This window comes from Stegodyphus dumicola, chromosome 10 (genome assembly GCF_044657685.1).
Source record: "Stegodyphus dumicola isolate Sdum_Otavi_A_Nest chromosome 10, ASM4465768v1".
Classification (NCBI taxonomy): Eukaryota; Metazoa; Arthropoda; class Arachnida; order Araneae; family Eresidae; genus Stegodyphus; species Stegodyphus dumicola.
In genome coordinates this window covers 53470192-53489771 of record NC_140777.1, presented here as the reverse complement: position 1 = coordinate 53489771, position 19580 = coordinate 53470192, and the positions used below count along the sequence as shown (strand labels likewise).

Sequence of the window (19580 nt, the reverse complement as noted above, 5' to 3'; positions counted from 1 at the left end):
ACTGGTAAACTAAAAATGGTACTTGGAGCACATAATAACTTTTAATCATCAGCCAGTGTAGTCCTTTACTTGAAGCTTATAACAGTTTTGCAGCAATCAACATAACATATAGTTGCATATATAAATGTAAGATATTGGTGCAGTTGAATGAGCATTGTTTGCTGATAAATGTTGTGGGGATATATGTTCAAATCAAAATAAATTGAGATTTGTTGATACTATAGAAATAACAGAAGGGGGAAAAATTAAATTATGGTATTCACTTCAAAGTATTTATTTAAAATATATTGTAAACACTTTATTTTAATTAAAAATTAGTTAAATTATATTGTATTCACCTGTCTAGTCAAATATAATTCTTAATTAAAAAAGTAAATAAAAAGCAAAAAATTGATTATGTTGGTATAAGTTAAGAAAAACCAGTTTTTACACATAGCCAATAATATCAGTTTAATGTTATGCACTTTTTTATTTATTGGAATATCAAATTAGATTTTGTTAACATACGACCAACCAAAATCATGCATTATTTAAAGCTCATTGCAATTTGAAATGTGGAATTCATAAGAGGTGTGTTATCCACATCAGATTTTTGGAGAATCATTTTGAAAATAAAAAGTAGTGGTGTATAGAAATTAGTAATTTAACTTTATAACATATTGAAACATGAATTTTCATTATGTAATTAACCAGAAATTCCTGAAAAACCTATTTTTCAGGAATTTCTATCATTTTCTCATCCCTTATTATCCATATTAAATATCAGAGAGAAGCAGCAGTTGTAAAATAGAGCTCGAAATGTCATTTCATTTTCTTGTATTCGGTTTTGTTTATCTGCTGCAGAGATTCCCACGTGGATTTCTATGGGGGTAATTTTTTTGCTAAAATCATTAATGTGGATGATTTGTACTGCTTGATACTGCTATAATCAAGCAGTACAAATAATTTAAAAGTGGATGAGTGGGGTGGAAGAAGTGCTTTTTTCTTTTTCTTTTTTTTTTTTTTTTTAAGATAGGGCTGAGTGGAACGATTAAGGTGCAAGCTTATGATTTTAAAATTTGTGTAGTATTGAACAATAGAGGTAGATCATTAAAAATTTAAAATGGATCAATCTACATTTGATACCCTATCTCTATATAACACTTATCTCTCTATATGTATGTATTTTCATAGAGACTCTCAATTTAATGATGGTTTATGAAAGTTTAGCAAATGTAGATAATGAAATTTTATTGCTTTTCGATAGTTCTTTTTATAATGATTTTAGTTCTTTGTTTTTAGATAGTTCTTAAGTCACACTTTTAATTTGCTCATTGAAAATTCTTTTCTGTGATTTAAGGAGATTGATATTAAATCCTTTGTCATATAAAAGTGCTTATCTTTCTTTTCTTATCTTTTTTTAAATCTCTCTCCCACATCCTCCCCCTTTGAAATATTCTGTAGTAATGTTGCTTATAATACTTTGGTAGTATTCTTCTGTAAGCTGTACTTATTTACTATTGCTAGCTATTTACTGAATTTGCTGTGTATGATCATATTATCCTAGTTTGATCATCACTATAACATTTATTATTCAACTATATCGTTTTGGCTAAGAGTTTTTTTATACTTTGCATGAAATTTTATTAATTATTATTTTGAATAGAAAGTTTTACATCCCTTTTCTTTAATAATTGATGAAATGAGATAATAATTCTTTAATAATTGAGAAAATGAGTAAATAATGTTAATTGCTTATTGAAGAAGTTTTTCTCATTTTATTGTGTTTTTATTGACATTAGTCATTTAATAAAGGGTAATGTATTATATAATGATTATGGTAGGAGAAAATGTGTTCCATTCTTTCCATGTTGGCAAAAAATTTTGTGGACATGTTTTTTTTTTTAAGAATTGCAATGAGTAAGAGTAGTCTATCTATTTTAAATCATTTTATGCAGCTAGGAAAAAAGACAAAAAAGGTAAGATGCTAAAGAACCTGTGTTTAATTTTTTTAAACTTTTGTAATTAATTATTTTATTATACATTTTTCCATCATTTGTTACAGAATTTTTAAAAAATGAAAATATTATAACTTGATAATATAGAATATCATGAATAAACCCTTCATACTAAATATTTTAAGTAGATCATTCATTTGCTGAAACATATATTTACATCAAGTACATACGTTTGAATGTTCAGTGCATTAAGTATTGCTTTATATTCTGAAATTTTATTTTTAATTTTTTATAGATATAACAAAACATATATTTCTCATGTGTAAGGCTTATAAAAACATTGAATATTATTAAAGTAAAGTTTATTTTAAATAGAAATTTTATAAGATATAATTTTGAGGAAAATGATTGTAGAAGTATATTAGTTGAGGATTTGAGGACAGCATTATTTTGTTGTCTTAAATGTTACTGATCCTTGCATTATATTAATCCTATTTTATTTTTCAGTAAGTGTAGGGAAAAGGAATTCTGTTTTAATAAATTTTAGCCTTTTGTGCTTAAAAATTAAGGATGGGTCTTTTTAGAAGATGAGATTTATGTACAATTTTTTTTTTAGTTTGAAGCTAAATGAATTTTTTGTATTATAATACTGTGTTATTTTTATTTAGCTACAACATGTAATCTGTATATTTGTGTAATTTAATGTGAAATCTATGGCATCTAACTGTATAATTATTTATTTTTTTTTAAATTTAAATAGTATATAACTTAAATTCATTGTAATAAACTTAGAATTATTATCTGGCTGAAGCTTTAATGAAAATATTTATTAGCTTTTTCTTTACTTCTGTTAAAATTCTGATGAAAATTTCATAACAAGATGCTTTAAACTTTAAATCCTTCTTCTTCTTCTTCTTCTTTTTTTTTTTTTTTTTTTTTTTAATGAGCAAATTATTGGTGTGTGCAAAATGCGTTCTGTTTTCATATTGCTTGCTTGCTTGTCATGATTCTAAAGTATTATTTGTAAGCTTGGAATGTATATTGTTTTGTGAAAGATATTGAAAGTTCTTGTTTGCACTTTTGTTGGTTTTATATAAGTGTTTACAAAATTTTTAAAGAGTTTATTTCATTATTTAAAGAATACAAAAAAAAAAAAAATATTCTAGATTAAACTAAAAATTATGAATTCTTACTCTGAAAATACACCCGAGAATATGGTTTTGTAAATAATTTTTTAATATGCAGTGTAATATAATTATTTTTTATTCCTCTGAAAATCATTCCTTGTTCTCTCTCTATGATTTTCAGGTTTTAGTATATGAAGTAAATCGAACAAAAGGCCGACATCATAGGAGGAAGGAAATTTGTCTACCAGTTCCAGCTCATACTCTAGATGTCATTGGGAATAGACTCTGTGTTGGTTTGCCATCAGCATTTCATTTATATTCAGTATTGGATGATAGTCCTCCGATTTGTAAGTGTGTTATAATTTATCTACAGTCATTATTTATCAAAAACTAATTATTCGTAACTAGTAGAATTTCTAAATTGATGCACTTAACTTTTTCTGTACATAAGTAAAATTATAATTTTCATATTTAAAATTTTTATTTAATATTTTGGGAATTGTTACTTGAGTTTGACTGTTTTAATTACAATTTATTTTCTGTAAATCATTATAGTTTTCATTCTAGGTAAAAAAAGCACCAGCAGTTTCTTTTATATGTAAAATGTTGATTGTTGTTAATAAATTAGTAGCAATTAATTAATAATTAAACAAATTAAATAGTGATTTTTTTATGATGAAAGACAAGTTAGCTTTGACTGAAATAGTTCTGTTTCTAAGGGTCTTAATTTGTGAAATCCTTTGCAGCGCAGTGAATAAATTGTGCTATGTACAGCTGAAAATGATGTAAAGCCATGCATAGCTGCCATTTTATCCCATCTCTATATATAAAGAAGAAAGTCTGTGTTTGTTTGCTAACAACTCAGTCACTACTACAGCTATTGTCACTACTACAGCTATCTTTTCTACAAGTTTTTTCTGGAAAATGTTGATGTCCACTCCCCCCTCCCCCCAGAAAAGGCTAAAATCAGAGATATTAATTAAAAACGCTTAAAATGCTAATTTTAGCCCTAATTTTTCTGATTGGTGACAGTGCTAATATAATGAGAGAGAATTAGTTATTTTTTTATCAAAATTTTTATATGAGTTTCATATTGCATCAGACTGAAAAATGTATGACCATGAATCATATTTTTTGCTTAAAATAATGATGTATTTATTCTTATTTTTGCTGATCCAAATGGCAGTTCCATATGTCATATGGGTATATATACCATATCATTCTATGATTACATAGTCAGTTGTGGTATATGTATTCAATACAGTCAAACGTTTTTAATTGGGACTTCGGCGATTCCAAATTATCAGTTTTTCCGGCTTATAGATCATCAATTTAAATCTGGTAAGATGGCATGCAGAAATTATAAAATTAAAAATATGAAACTGTAATTTATGAAATGAAGACCAATTATAATCTAAAGGGTATCAAAATTTACAAAAAAAGCTTGATATTTATTTTTTTACTTAATTAAACATTCCTTTCAATGCGCGCATGCGTATTTCTAAATTCGACAAAGCATACATTACGCATAGTCGAAATTAGAAAATTGCAGTCAGAAAACTATGTGATGTGTATTCGTGATATTTATAATGACGAGGAATTTGATTTAAATCATATCAAAGACGGAGTACATAGAGATGAAATATTACATTTAGTAAGGAATTATAAGCCAAATAAAATAAAAACATCAGCACTGAAGATAAGGATAGTGCTGAGAGATCAACTTCCAGTTCATTGCGTACTGTGACACCCCCCCCCCCAGCAGAGCAGTGTGAAATTGATAAACAGATTTCAGACTGTTTAGAGAAACAAAGGATATGCCTTTTTCCATTTTTTGCAGCAATTCCACTTTTTGTTTGATGGACATCGAAACATGTTTTCACTTTGTAGATCCTTTGGCAGTTCCAGAATCGGAAATTCCTTTTGACATAATCGAAAGTTCAAGCTTACTTTTATAAAATTGCTCTAACAGTCTGCAAAAAATAATAAGCCGGATCCAATTAGAAGATTAAGGAACAACGCAATCTACAGCATTAACTGAAATAGATAATTCGATAATTTTAGCTTAGCTTATACTGTTTGTTATACATTAAACGCGCATGCGTAAATGTATTATGCTCTTGCGTAAAGGTAATATGCACATATGTAGACGCATTATGCGTTTACGCATGTGCAGAAAGTTTGTAGCTTTGAGGTCCGAATTATAGATCATTCTGGATTATGGACGCCTGGATTAAAGACTTTTGACTGTATTACTTTGTTTCTTTGGCATTTTTTATGCATTGCAATAATGTATCATATTCCTTATGATGTGTAATGTGCTATTATACGAATTGTCAAATAAAGTCATGAGTAAAATAATACTGTGTGGGGGGTCGTTTTAGATACAGTCATAGAAGAGTCCTGTATAGTGTAACAAGTATTTATTAACAGGTTTAAGTTACACATGGACATTACATTTAACTTTAAGAATATTACAGAGCAGTAGTCTGATACAACCTATCAAGTGGAACGCTTGGCTTTTACTGAAGTACTTCTCTGGCTACTCGCGGGCAGCCTTGTTTTCACAGTTAGTCTAATAGTTTATGTTAAGGGATTGGTTACAAACTCCTCATCTGGCTCCGCCGACATCCCGACAAGGAGACAGAACTGGAGGATTTGGGAGCTCTTGTAACATTGCCTCTAGTCTTTTTTTTTTTTTTTTTTTTTTTTTTTTTTTTTTTTAAGTTCTTGATTATTTCGGAAATGCAAAGTAACTTTTGGTGGTGTATGTCTCTTCCTGAGTGGAAGAATGGGAGAAGTGGACGAGTCTTTAAAAGGTGTTAGTGCAGACATATGGTACGTTCCTAACGTTTGTGCGGGTTTATGAAGGCTTGAAATGACATAGGAAGTAGATGAGTTCTGTGTCATTACCTAGTATGGACCGTCACTCTTTGGTATGAACTTTGAAGTCTTTGTGTTTTTTGCATTGCTAACGGGATATAAATTGACCCATACCTTATCATCTGGTGAATAAAACACTTGTCGCCTTCCCTTATCATATTGCTTTTTATGTTGATCTTGCTTTATTTCGATACGCTCTCGTATGTCCTTTGTAATAGTTGCGAATCGTTTAAGATAAGGGGTGATTTCAGGAACAAAGTTATTTTCAACCACAGCTTTGAAATCGTGAACAAAGTCGTCGACAGTCCTCAGCTCTTTTCCAAACATTAGTAATGCTGGTGTATGGTTTGTAGTGTCACAGACGGCTGTATTCATAGCGAAGCGAATTACTGGGAGTTTCGAATGCCAGTTGTCATATGCATCTCCTACTAGGATTGCAAGATGAGGTTTTAAGTCTCTATTTTTCCGTTTTACAGGATTTGACTGAGGAAAGTAAACTGGTAGGTATACCATGCCGCATGAATACTTCTTCGATGAGGGTTATAGCACAGTCGCGTGCTGTAGCTTGAGCAAGAGGAAATAATTCAATCCATCACGTAGCACAGTCTTCGACAATGAAAATCCATTGTTTTCCAGTATCAGTTTTTGGCAGTGGTCCAAACAAATCAATAGAGATTATCTCAAAATGTTGAGAATAGACAAGACAAGAGTTCTTAACAGTCCAGCTGGCTTTTGGTTGGTAGCCTTGTAGCGTTTGCATTCAGGACAGCTTTTCACATAGTCGGATATCTACTTTTTCATACCAGTCCAATAATAGTGTCTGGCAATTCTTTGGAATGTTCCTTTCTCTCCATAATGTCCAGCCATAGGGTCATCATGGTGCTTTCGCGTGATAGATTCATGCTCGGCAGTTGGAATTACTAACTGGGCCTCTTTTGAATCAGAGTCAGAGACATATCGGTAGAGAACACCTTAATTCATTAAGAATCCCCATTCAGTCCAGTTGTCACATTCTTCAGTTTTCTGAGTGGATGTGAAACTTTCTACACTCTTTTTTAAGTTTTCATCTTTAAGTTGAGATTCCCGCATGTCTTTTGGACTTCTTGTGGGCATGTCCACTACAGATATATTTGAAATCTCTCAAGGTGAAACTTCATGTGCGGAGCTTGGATGGGACAGCATGTCAGCGATGACGTTCGACTTTCCAGAAATGTATTGTACTTTCAGGTTGAAAGACTAAATTTCAAGCGCCCATCTAGCAAGTCTTCCGTTTGGAGACTTAAGGTTCAAAAGCCATTTTAAAGGTTGATGATCAGATGCTATAGTTACTTCTGATCCTTATTTCTGATCTTGTGCATCACCAGCAGATTCCTTTATCAGTTTTGCAACATCATTAGGTAACAAACCTAAGAGATACACTACGTAACCACGAAATTTCTTCAAGGCCCAGACTACAGCGAGAGCTTCTCGTTCAGTCATCAAATAGTTTCACTCAGCCGGAGAAAGCAGACGGCTGGCATATTTGATAGGGTGCTCTTTAGACCCTTCCCCTTGAAGTAAAATGGCTCCAAGAGCATAATTGCTTGCATCTGTTCGAAAAATATATGATTGAGTTCCATTTGCTTGCTTCAACACAGGAGGTGTTATGAGGCAGTTTTTTTTTGAGTTTCAAATGCTTTTTTGCTGGTTGAAACCCCATTCCCATTGGACTTTCTTCTTCGTCAAATAACTAAGAGGATGTGATATTTCCGCGAAGTTTTGTATGTATCGTCTAAACCAAGAACACATTTGAAGGAAGGATTGAAGTTCCTTGATGTTTTTGGGAGGTGGAATTCTCTGGATAGAAAAAACATTTTCTGGATCAACTTCGATTCCTTTTTGGTTGATCCAAAATCCCAAATATTTCACACGAGAAGAAGCGAAGTGGCACTTCTACCTGTTTGCGTGCAGTTTGAAGAGCAAAAGCCTTTCAAAAACAGCTTTGAGAATGGAAAGGTGTTTCTCGAATGATTCTGACAACAGGATTATGTCGTCCAGATAGGTGAGGGTTAGGATGTCCTTAAGTCCATTGCAAAAACGATCTATCAATTTCTGGAATGTTGCTGGGGCATTCCGAAGACCAAAGGGCATTTGTAAGAAACGATATGTTCCGAAGGGACACACAAATGCTGTCTTGTCTTGATCATCAGTATGAACCTTCACTTGGTGATAACCTGCACGAAGATCAAGGGCCGACATGAAAGGAGTAGGTTTTGCTCCATGTAACAGGTCATCCATTCTCGGAAGTGGGTAGGAATCTGGAACTGTAATCGCGTTCAATTACTGGTAATCTATGCAGAAGCGTACTGTTCCATTAGGTTTCAATATTAAAACAACTGAGGATGCTTAAGGGGATTCGCATTCTTCAATTACTCCTTCAGATAAGAGCTTGTCAATTTCTTGCTTTAAGATTTCTTTCTTAGCAGGGTTTATTCTGTATGGTGGTACAGCTACTGGGAGATGGTTTCCAGTTTTAATTCGATGTTCTATGAAAGGTGTTGCTTCTCCCCCTGGTTGGAAGATAGTTGAATATTGACTCAATAGTTCATTTAATTGTGATCTTTGATGAGCTGATAGATGTTGTCCTTCACATTCTCTTAACAGTACAGTGTCAACTTCCGGCGTACATTCGGTTCGATCATTGGGTTTAGAATCATCATCAATAAACTTAAACTTTTGTTGCGGATTATCATGGTAAAACCACCAATGATTTTGTAGATCTAAAACAATTCCATCACTTCTAAGAAAATTCGATCCTAAAAGTGTCCTGTTACCCTTTGCTGAGGGAAGCGCAAATAAAGTTATGCGGAATGATCTTCCTTCAATGTGAATGTCTACCTGGGTCATGTGAACCTCTTCGTCCTTTTGAATACCGTTGGCAAGAGTGACCTTCATAGCAGTTTTCTTGAATTCTGATCCTTGTTCTTTCAAGAGATTATATAATGTTTCTCCCGCTATAGTGTGAGTAGCGCCAGTATCAGCACAGACTATTCCCATAAATCCGTTGATTTTTACTCTTAAAAGAGTCATGTGAGGTGTCTCTACAGACACTGCAAGTGAGTTTATTTCTTTGAAGTCGGCTGATTCTTTACTTAAAGGAGGAGAGCAGGTTGGACACTTAGCCTTAATGACGCCTGATTTTCCACAACCATAACAACTAACAGTTGGTCGATCTTCTCTCATGCCAGAATTCCTTGTCGCTAAATTTTTTAAGAAGTTGAGGGTTAGTTTTATAACTTTTAGGACCAATACATTGGACGGCTTTGGAGTGTTTATTACTGACGTTTCTACTCCTGATGTTTTTAGCTTCTTGATATAAATCTAATTTATCAGCCAGTTGAAGCGGATCAGTCCACTCGGACAATGATCCACAAAATGTTCTCTATACTCAGAAGGGGACCTTCTTTTAATTTGGTCTGATATCATCAAAACCTTTAACTTCTCAAAAGTATTGACGTTTAATTCGCCAATCCAGCCATCAAAGAAATTTCTCAAATCGAAGTAGAAGTCTGGCCAAGTACCAGGACTTTTGCGATGTTGCAAAAATAACTGTCAAAACTTTTCAGCACTCTATTTAAAATGCTTTAAGAGAATTTATTTAATGTTGTCATAATCTTGTGCATCACCAGCAGATTCCTTTGCAATCAGTTTTGCAACATCATTAGGTAACAAACCTAAGAGATACACTACCCATTTCCCTTGAGGTATGTTCAAAATTGTTAATTGTCTTTCAAATAAAGTGAGAAAAGGGCTCATGTCATCACTTTTTGGATTAAAATGAGGAATTAAAGTTTGTTATTGTAACTTATCCATGTCAGTGAGTTTCAAAGCAGGTACAGAATCATGACTAGCACCTGAACTAGCTACTTGTATTTTCAATTTCTCAAGCTCGTGCTTGTGTTCTTCTATCTCTTCCCTTTCGTTATATTCGTGTTCCTCATGCTGTTTTCTTTCGTTTAATTCACGTTCCTCTATTTCTTTTTGTTCCGCAATAATGCTAAAAAATATATCTTTAGTAAACTCTTCATTATATCCCTTGCTCGTTAAAATGGCATCCTTAATATCAACTACCGTTATTTGTTCCGTAACATTCACACCAAGTTCGTTTGCTAAAACACACATATCTTGTTTATGTCCTTTAGCAAAAAATGACATGATGACGTGTTTCACTTAAAATGAATTCTTTGATGAAAAAAACACCTTATTGTGGCACTGTCTAGAAGGTTGTAATGAGGTCACCTTACCCAGAAAATATTTGTAGTAATTTTACTATAGAATAGCACTATACTAAAGTTAGTTCTATCAAAAGAAACACAGTGCCAAAATATATATAAAACACACTCTGTTGCTTAAAAGAAAACATTGGGCTTAGAAATGGCACAGTTTAAATAACATCAATAAAATCCTTTTCTGGTAATTATTTCTATTCTCAAAGGACAAAATAAAACATTCATGGCTAGCAATACACTTATGAAACTGAAAGAATTACGCACATCTGAAACCTATGTCAATCAGTATAAAAAAATAACATTTTTCCAAAATGTTATTTTCTTGTGCTGCTTCGCTTGGTTAAATCATCAAATATAAACAACTTTCAGCAATGTAAGGGGAAATGGAAGAAAAAAATATCAACAAATAAAAGGGTTAAGGAGGCAACAGGGTAATAAACATGTCACTGATTGGTCAAGTTAAGCTCAAATAGAAACTACGTTTATAAGATTGAATATATTCAGCATATTATAATAACAATTTCTAATACAGAATTTTATTCTTAAAATGCCTCGCTTTGATATTACACCTTTTTATGTTTTACCACATTTACCATTTCGAAACAAAACTGAATATTATGATTATGCAGTTCTTAAGCACTCGTTATGTGTAAACAAAATGAAAGAATTTCTTAATCACTTCAAAATGATACAATATTCATAAAAGATATACATATATACTTTAAGAACACAGTAAAGTAGTTTTACGTTTTCATATTTAAGTATTTTCATGTTTTCAACATTAAGGGTTAACACATTATAGAACATTAGTGTTTAAATGCAAAACAAATTATATCATTAACAACAACTATTTGTTGCTGATAGGCCATCAGAGTTGCACACACAAAAAAATTCATACCTGACGGGCGAGGTATCTCTTTTCCTAAAGTTTTAGGAGTTAGCAAGTACTGTTTCTGAAAAAGAAAGTGAGTAAAAGCCAAGGAAAATTCTTAAAGCTAAACATTAACGTTGGGCATCACATTGTGTGGGGGTCGTTTTAGATAGGGTCATAGAAAAGTCCTGTATAGTGTAACAAGTATTTATTAAGTTATACATGGACATTACATTTAATTTTAAGAATATTACAGGGCAATAGTCTGGTATAACCTATCAAGTGGAACGCTTGACTTTTACTTGAAGTACTTCTCTGGCTACTCACCAGAGGGCAGCTTTGTTGTCACAGTTAGTCTAACAGTTCATGTTAAGGGATTGGTTACAATACATTATTCTCAGTCTAACTTAACTGACATTGGGTACTTCCGCTAGTAATAGAATATGCAAAAATTTTCACAATGTACGCTTATATATCAGTGAGGAAAGCATTTGAAGATGTTTTCCTCATTGATTTGAAGTTAAAAGTTGGAAGTGGAGATTTGGAAAGTTGCAGGAAGAAGACAGGCTTTCATGTTGGAAATCAGTTCTGGAATTCCTGAATGCCATTCCTAAAAATGTTGTATTTTATTTTTAAGGGGTAGAACTCTTATACTTTAAATGATGTGGGAAGGAATTAAAAATGCATGAAACATGTGTTGACTGGAATAGTTACGCTGCGTGCTGAAGTATAATTAATTATTTTCAATCAATAATCAATCTTGGGGATCAGTTTTGAAGGCAGAAGTTTTGTTTTGTGGTACCACTATAACAAAGAAGTACTGATGCCGTAGTTGAGACAAAATTAAAATAGAGAAGAATAAAATTGGCGAATTTAAGTCCATACAGTATTGTGTGCAGCTTCATGGTTCTGTAAAAGCCTGACAGTTACAGGTGTATAGAATCTTCAGCATGGAAAATAATTCATTCTAAAACACATTCAGCAACCATACAGGAGCTGAGCCAAGAAGCAATTTATGAATAAGAGATCATTTCTCATAATAGCGTTTTTGCTTAAATAGTTGTTGCTGTGTGACATCATACTTCTTTGTATCTCATAGTGCAAAATATATATGCTATGCTAAGGGCGAGGGACTAGAATATTTACCATTGAAGCTGCAGTTAAAATTAAGTTGTTCCTACATATATGAATATTTAAATTATAATTCTAAGGAACTTTATTGCTTGAAATAAAAGATAATAAATGACAGATATTAAAAAATGAACATCCAGAATTATCTTATTGCTCCTTGTTGAAAAATCTTAATTCTTTGCTTTTGCTAAAGTATTGATAAACAAGCACTTCTGTACAATGAAATCTGGTGTTCTTGTTCGTAGAAAATTGTATACTGAATATTTTTCTGTGACTATTTTATTATTGTTTTGAATTATTGGCATAGAATTATTTGTTAAAGTAAAGTATATCTAGGGCTAGTAAGAAAACAGTCTGCTAAAGAACAAATGTTAAAAGATACTATAGGAACAAATATCAGCATATTTAAAGATATGTGTACTAAGTTAAAGATAACAAGAATCAGTTTCTGTAAATTTATGCAACTTAGTCTGATTCTTGTTGCTATAGTATTAATAATATATATTGAATAATTTTTAGTTATCACAATTCATAAAAATTTTGTATTTAAGTTTTCCTATTGCATACTATAATCTTTGTCATCAATTATACCTGTAAGAAGGACTTTTTTGGGGGGTGGGGAGCGGTAGATTGTTTTCAGGATGATCTGTATTTTGATAAAAATTGAGAAGTTTCACAAAATTCCTATCCTCAAAAATTATCCTTCTGTAAAAAGAGCTTCAATGGTCTAATTAAATTCCCTTCATGGGTGATTTATTGTTACATTATGAAATAATAATTACCAGTTTGCTGATTTTATGATATAAGAACAATTGCACATGTGTTTTGTGCATAAAAAAATAATGATTATTTAAGATGGTTTGTTTTCTTGAATTTGCCGAAACATACTTTTTGTGTTGCAGCTCTTGTTAACACAGACTGTAATGATCTTTCATTCCTCACGCACAATCTTATGGATCCTTTTCTTGCAGTAGAGTTGCCAAATAATGAATACCTATTAGTTTTTTCACGTGAGTTCCAAATTTTTTTATAAAAATCATAGTAGTCAAATTAATAAGCTCATACTTTATGCTTTTTAAAATTTTTCGTAAAGCATTACAAAAGCTTGAAAGATACTGATATATGTAATTTTTAAATGCAGAATTAGGAGTTTATGTAGATGGATTTGGTAGGAAAAGTAGAGAAAAAGAATTAATGTTTCCTGCACCTCCTGAAGCTGTTAGTAAGTAAAATAATTAAGCATTTTTCTCATTTATAGATATTTAAATTTATTTATTAATGATTTTAATTTGGCTGTGTTTGACAGGTTTCACAGATGGATACTTAAATGTGTATAGTGAAACGCATGTTGACGTGTTTGATGCTGCAAGTGGGGAATGGCTACAGACACTAAATGTTAAAAAGGTTTGTTTCTAACTTGTAGGCCTTTTGTTTAAAGAAAATATTGATAAATTGTGTAATTGATCATTAATAGTTTTCTATTGTAAATGCAGATGTCTTTTCTTGCACAATTATATGTGGCTTGTAAGTTTTGAAGTTTTTTTGTATTGCAAGTGTGGATATTTTAGTCGAAGTGTTACATTTATAAAGATTACTTTTAATATGCTATTCAGAGTTATGCAAACCATCCATTATCAGTGTATTATTTCATGCCTTCTATTGTTTTGTTTTCAATCTATTTCAAAACCATTTCATACCAATATTTAAAATTTTGGCTCATTTGAGGACTTAATTCTTTTTTAGCCTTAAGGGCGCTATCCTAGAAGGGCTATTAATTTCATTTTGGCATTTTGCGTCAAAAACTTTAAAAGTCTGAATCACTTTTCAGTTGTTGCCGCCAAATATTATGGCCCTATATTATATTTAAGGAAATTAAATAATGAAGAATCTGTATAAGTGTATGTATGTTTCTCTTATTGTGATAAAACTACGGTGCCTAGAGCCATCAAATTTTGATTAACATACGTCTCCACCCGAATTTAGGTATCCGGAAGCCCAAATTTGGAATTGGTTTTATTATCTATTTGATATTTTGTAATGCATTTATGATTTTTTGATTAAGAAACTGAACAATTTCAAAGGGAGCAATGGAAGCTCTGTTCCCGGGGGGGGGTTGCTTTTTAATTTCTAGCGTGCGCGACTGTGTATCGGAAATTCTAAAGATATGCTTTTTAAAAATTATTTTGCAAATTTGCTATTGAATTTTATGGTTTACGTGTGAAGAATATGATATTTAATAAATAAAGGTAACACACAAGATGCTGAAAAAACATCTCACCCCATTTTTTAAAACTTTTTTTTCACTTCAGAGTGTATGGCAGCATTTTACATTTCATAACAACTGAAAGAATGAAGTGATATGATTTAACAAAAAAGTGTGCAGAATTTTCTGCACCAAAAATAGTTTAATCTCTGAATTGCAAGGAAATCTTTGTTTAAAAAAGTTATAAGGTCTTTATAGCATTTGAAACATTAATTACTTATTAGAAATATGTTTCCTTTAAAAATTATTTTGCTTTAGATTCATTAGATAATGAAGTAATTTTTACATGTCACATCAAGAATTAGAATACGTTTTTGGCATAAGATATCCCTTCTTTTTCTTGTAGTAATAGTGTTATCGGGCTAGCAATTTTAAGTTCTTGAAATCAAATGTTTTTTGGGGGAGGGGGCCCATTTATGAATTTATTAAGCTTTTGGTTTCACTTAGCTTTTTGCCCTAATGAAATCATTGTTGTGATAATCACATGTATATTCTCCCTCCAAAAAGTGATTTCTGTGTGCTAAATTTAACATAGCCTAGTGACTAATGACAGATGGACACAAAAATGCTAAAAATTAACCTGTATATGTAAGAAGTACAAAACATGTATCCTCTTCTGCTCAGTATAAAAAAATTGTAGCTTTGGTTTTATCTGTTCTTATGTTGACTTCGTATGTTCTTATGTTCACTGAACAATGAATTTGTTTTAATTAAATTTTATTACTTTTTGAGTAACTATAAAAATTTTTGCAGGACATATTATTGGAATTATATTCTGTAAAAAGAAACTATTGGCAAATTTAATATTTTTTTTTTTTTTTTTTTTTTTTAAAGCATCAAAAATTTTTTAGTTCTTTTGTGAATTTGTATTTTCATTTTGGCATGGTTTATGTACTAGTAGAGAAGGAACATGTTTGGAAAAAAGAGCCCCTATTGTATGTAGAGGTAATTTTTCAAGATGAAGTATATAAATCTTTGTTAGCCCTTTGGCAATCAGAAATGTTTGTTTTTTAAACAGCAATTGTAGGCAAATCCAAATTTGGGATGTGTTTTATTTTCTGGTGCTTCTTTATAATATAAATTGACCATGAAATTAACTTTTTTGTTATTTTTGTCTTTACTAATTAACCCCAATTACTAATATTATAATTGAAAGGATATTCTCAGCTGTATCTTGAGTTAAAAATAAAAAGGAGTATCAATATATTTCTATCTGAATTCTGATGATATTGGGAAAATTTGAGAGAGTTACAGCTGCTGAAAAAATATCTAACTTTCATATCATTTTAAAGGCAGAAATGATTTGCATTTGATGAGATTTATTTCTTGAAGATTCCAGTGCTTTTCAGTGGTATGATTGATTGATTGTTCTGATATGATATGAATGTGATATAATTGTTTATATCTGTTACTTTTATTATTTGCTTTTAGCCAATAATAATGGAGAATACCATATTTACCTCCACAAGCTTTCTTGCTCATTTCATTACACGATAATTTAGAGGAGAAATTAAGCAGTACATAAACCATTTCTGAAAAGAGTAATAAATAAAGAAAAGTTTAAAAGTATATAAATCAGCAATATATACTAAATATTAGTATAAGCATTGTCTTTAACAGTGTATTTTTTATTTGTTTATTGGCTTTTGCTATCCATCCCTAGCCAGAAGCAGGATTTCTTGTTAAGCCGTATAATTTAAATGTGAAAAATATTATTTCTGACAAAGACCTGTGATAAAAAAATTAAAAAAATTCAGGAAGAAGCAAATTATAGATCTTTAGCTCCCTTAATATCAGGATTTGAACTGTAAGAAAAAATGTGGTTATTGGACTGTGTACCTTCTGTAAAAGAGTTGTTACAGGAGATGCTGAATGTTGCAATTATTTTGTGTGTGATGAGGAGATAGTCTAGAATTTCAAACTCAATATTCCAGTGTGTTGCTGTGAGAAATGTTGCCAAAGAAATTCTAACTGATGCTCTTTGTCAACATTTTCATAGAATGCTGTTTCCTTTAAATTCTTTGTCAATATTTTCCAAATTGAAAATGCAGAAAGTTCTCTTGTCAATACTTAATCAACACTGAATCTCCAGAAGGTTGCTTTAATTATACTATGTCCATTTCACTTTCCTACCTTTATGACAGGGAAGGATTTTTGCCCAAACCTTAAGATTCTGAAAAACTGAAAGCAATTAGCCATGCAATGTGTGCACAAAGGATGTCAATCTGAGAAATTCAGGAATAGCTTATTTTTTAGGAGAGTCCTCTTGAAATTGAAAATTAGGAAATAAGTTTTTCCAGCTTGTATGTTTAAAATACTACGGGGTTTATGAGAAGGAGAAATAGGCAGGTAAATATGGTATAATTATGAATATCTTGGTGATTTCTTAATATTGCTATTTGATTTCAAATCAAAATTTTGATTTTTCGTAACTCTTGGTATAAATAAAATATTTCTGTTTTATTTGAAAAATATTAAATTGTCAAAAATTTAGAGAAATATGACTATAATGACTCTTTCAACATTTTGTAATCAAACAACTGTGTTTTGTTCACTGTCATAGAATGAGAGCACATTAAACAAAATGAATGTTTACTGTTTGAATGCTGTACTCACGGTATATAAGCAAACAACTAAGGAGTTGGCAGTTTAATAATGATCAGATGAGCTTATATATATATACGAGGGCTATCCAGAAAGTAGATTACGTTTTGGAATAAAAAAATAAACAAAGTATAGGAAACAAATTTTATTATATACAGATGAAAGCCACACTCAAATACTACTTTTCTACATAGTCACCATACAAATTAAGGCATTTATCGTAGCGATGTACGAGCTTGGAAATTCCTTCGTCGAAAAATTCGGCCGCCTGCGCCTTCAACCACTTCGTTACCTCTTCTTGCCTTCCATCTTGCACAAAACTTGTGGTAACCAAGCTTTTCGCTGATGATTTCGTGCAACAAACTTCGCGAAATTTGTGGAAAACTCAAAGAAAGTTCCGTTATTGTGAAATTTCGATTTTCACGGACTTTAGCATCGACTTTTTCGAGAAGTTCGGCGGTCACTATGCTGGGTCTCCCACTTCGATCTTCGTCGTGAACATTGGTTCGGCCATTTTGAAATCTTATGACCCACTGACGCACTCCACCTTCAGTGATAATGTTGTCCCCATACACTTCACGAAGCTGCCGATAGATTTCTATCGGTTTACAGTTTTTTGCAGTCAGAAACCTTATTACTGAGCGCACCTCGCAGCTCGCAGGATTTTCAATTAACGCAGACATTTCAAACCATCACAGTATCTGAACGGAGCACAGCACGAACCTCTCACTAGCACGGCTAGATGCAGACTGAGCTGTGCAACGCTCTGACCCCAAGATGGCCGCGCTAGCCCCGCCCCTAGCGGACACAGACGGAAACGTAATCTACTTCCTGGATGGCCCTCGTATATATATATAATTCTTTAGTGATAAGGTTCAAGGAAAATAATTTAAAACTATATCCCTATTTGTCCACTGTTCTGATTGTAGTTCTTCTTAATGTGTCCTTAAAATGATCACAGCACTTCACTAATATAGGTATTTTTTGTTATCTAACATTAAATTGTAAATATATAATGCATATCTTTATATGAATCTGTAATTGCCTTAAATGTTACTGTATATAATGTTATTTATCAGTTTTTTTCGAGGATTATCAGCCATGATAATGCTGTGTTGGATTCACTAATATTAAATTTGACTAATATGATTTAACTATGGAAATAATGCAGTTTAATATTTTATTTCTGATTATAATTTTAGACTAAACCATTGTGTCGCAATGGAGTATTATGTTTCTCGCTTGCCACTGACTTACCACACATAATTTACCTGCACAACGTCTTGCATCGTTCCAACAGAGTTTGTGTTCCTGATACATCTGCACATCCAGTAAAAAGCAGACAAAGTAAAGCTATGCTTAACAGAGTTCGTAGGCGGTTTTCTGTTAGAGAACCGGACAGAGCAGGAAAAGGGTAAGTACTTACAGTTCAGATTATAGCATTTTAACCCTCCAAATGTTACAGGTTTGGCCCTGAAATTTCAAAGCCTTTTCAGAATGTCATGAATAAATGATATTTTCTTGATTAGAATTCCAAAATGACCCTGTCAATTTGTACCTTGGATTCTTTTTCTTCCAATATATATCCAATCAGAAATCAGATGCATCATGAAAATGCCGAAATTTTCACTTGTAATGAAGTGGAAAGCCATCCTTCTTTACACAGGATTTTACATCATTAACTCTTGGAGAATTAAACCCTGTTCAAAAATTTTTCTTGAAGTAATTGTTTGCACATGTTTTAATATAAATGTTTAATTAAAGAGTTTTAGTAGTTGAAAATTTTTAAAAATATTGTTGCGTGCGTACGGGTTCGTTATGAAATGAATGCACAAGTCCGATGAAAAATGAACAAAAATTTATTATTATCACAACAAAAATGCTTAAATTTTCTCAACTTATCATGCAGTATTACAATATCTCACAGTAGTTATCTTTTAACTACTCAAATGTCCAATAGAACGTAATTCAAAACAGCTAAAGAACGCTAATCCGCGAATTCGCTACAATCAACAAGAGCAGTTTTCTAAACAACAACAAACTAAGCAACTAACTACAAACTGAGATGTTTTCCTCCTTTTATAAGATTTTAAAATCATGCGCTAGAATTTTCCAGTACTTTCTCGAAATCAAAAAGAGATATTTATTTATTTAATGCACGCGCTCTTGTATTTTCAATTTTCCGGCTTAGCTTTCTTTTAATATTCGTCACGCGCTGCACTGCGTGAGAAATAAAACCATTTAATTTATAATTGAACTAACATTAGCTTTTTAAATACCAAATTCGTAACAATATTGTTGGACTATTTAATAAAACTTAGTTTGAAATTAATTTTCAGTTCTAATAATGAAAATTTATTTACTTCATATAAACATTTTTTTTAAGTGGAACTCTTCACTGTGTTATCTTTTTCATTGCTTTGAAATATTAATATAACATTATATTTTAGGATTAAAAGAAAGATTTGATTATTTTTTGTTTTAAATAGTTGTACA

At 31.6% G+C, this 19580-nt stretch overlaps 1 protein-coding gene across 3 annotated transcripts in view; it reads left to right on the top strand.

Annotated features, from left to right (window-relative positions):
* Positions 1 to 19580, top strand: part of LOC118183408 (serine/threonine-protein kinase Genghis Khan-like) — a 210078-nt gene that overhangs the window by 162205 nt on the left and 28293 nt on the right. For all 3 annotated transcript variants that reach the window (XM_035352925.2, XM_085824928.1, XM_035352926.2), the window contains 5 exons: positions 3246 to 3411; positions 13120 to 13227; positions 13359 to 13439; positions 13524 to 13621; positions 18287 to 18498. In XM_035352925.2, coding sequence (XP_035208816.1) covers positions 3246 to 3411; positions 13120 to 13227; positions 13359 to 13439; positions 13524 to 13621; positions 18287 to 18498 — 665 coding nt within the window. The remainder of the gene's footprint in view (positions 1 to 3245; positions 3412 to 13119; positions 13228 to 13358; positions 13440 to 13523; positions 13622 to 18286; positions 18499 to 19580) is intronic.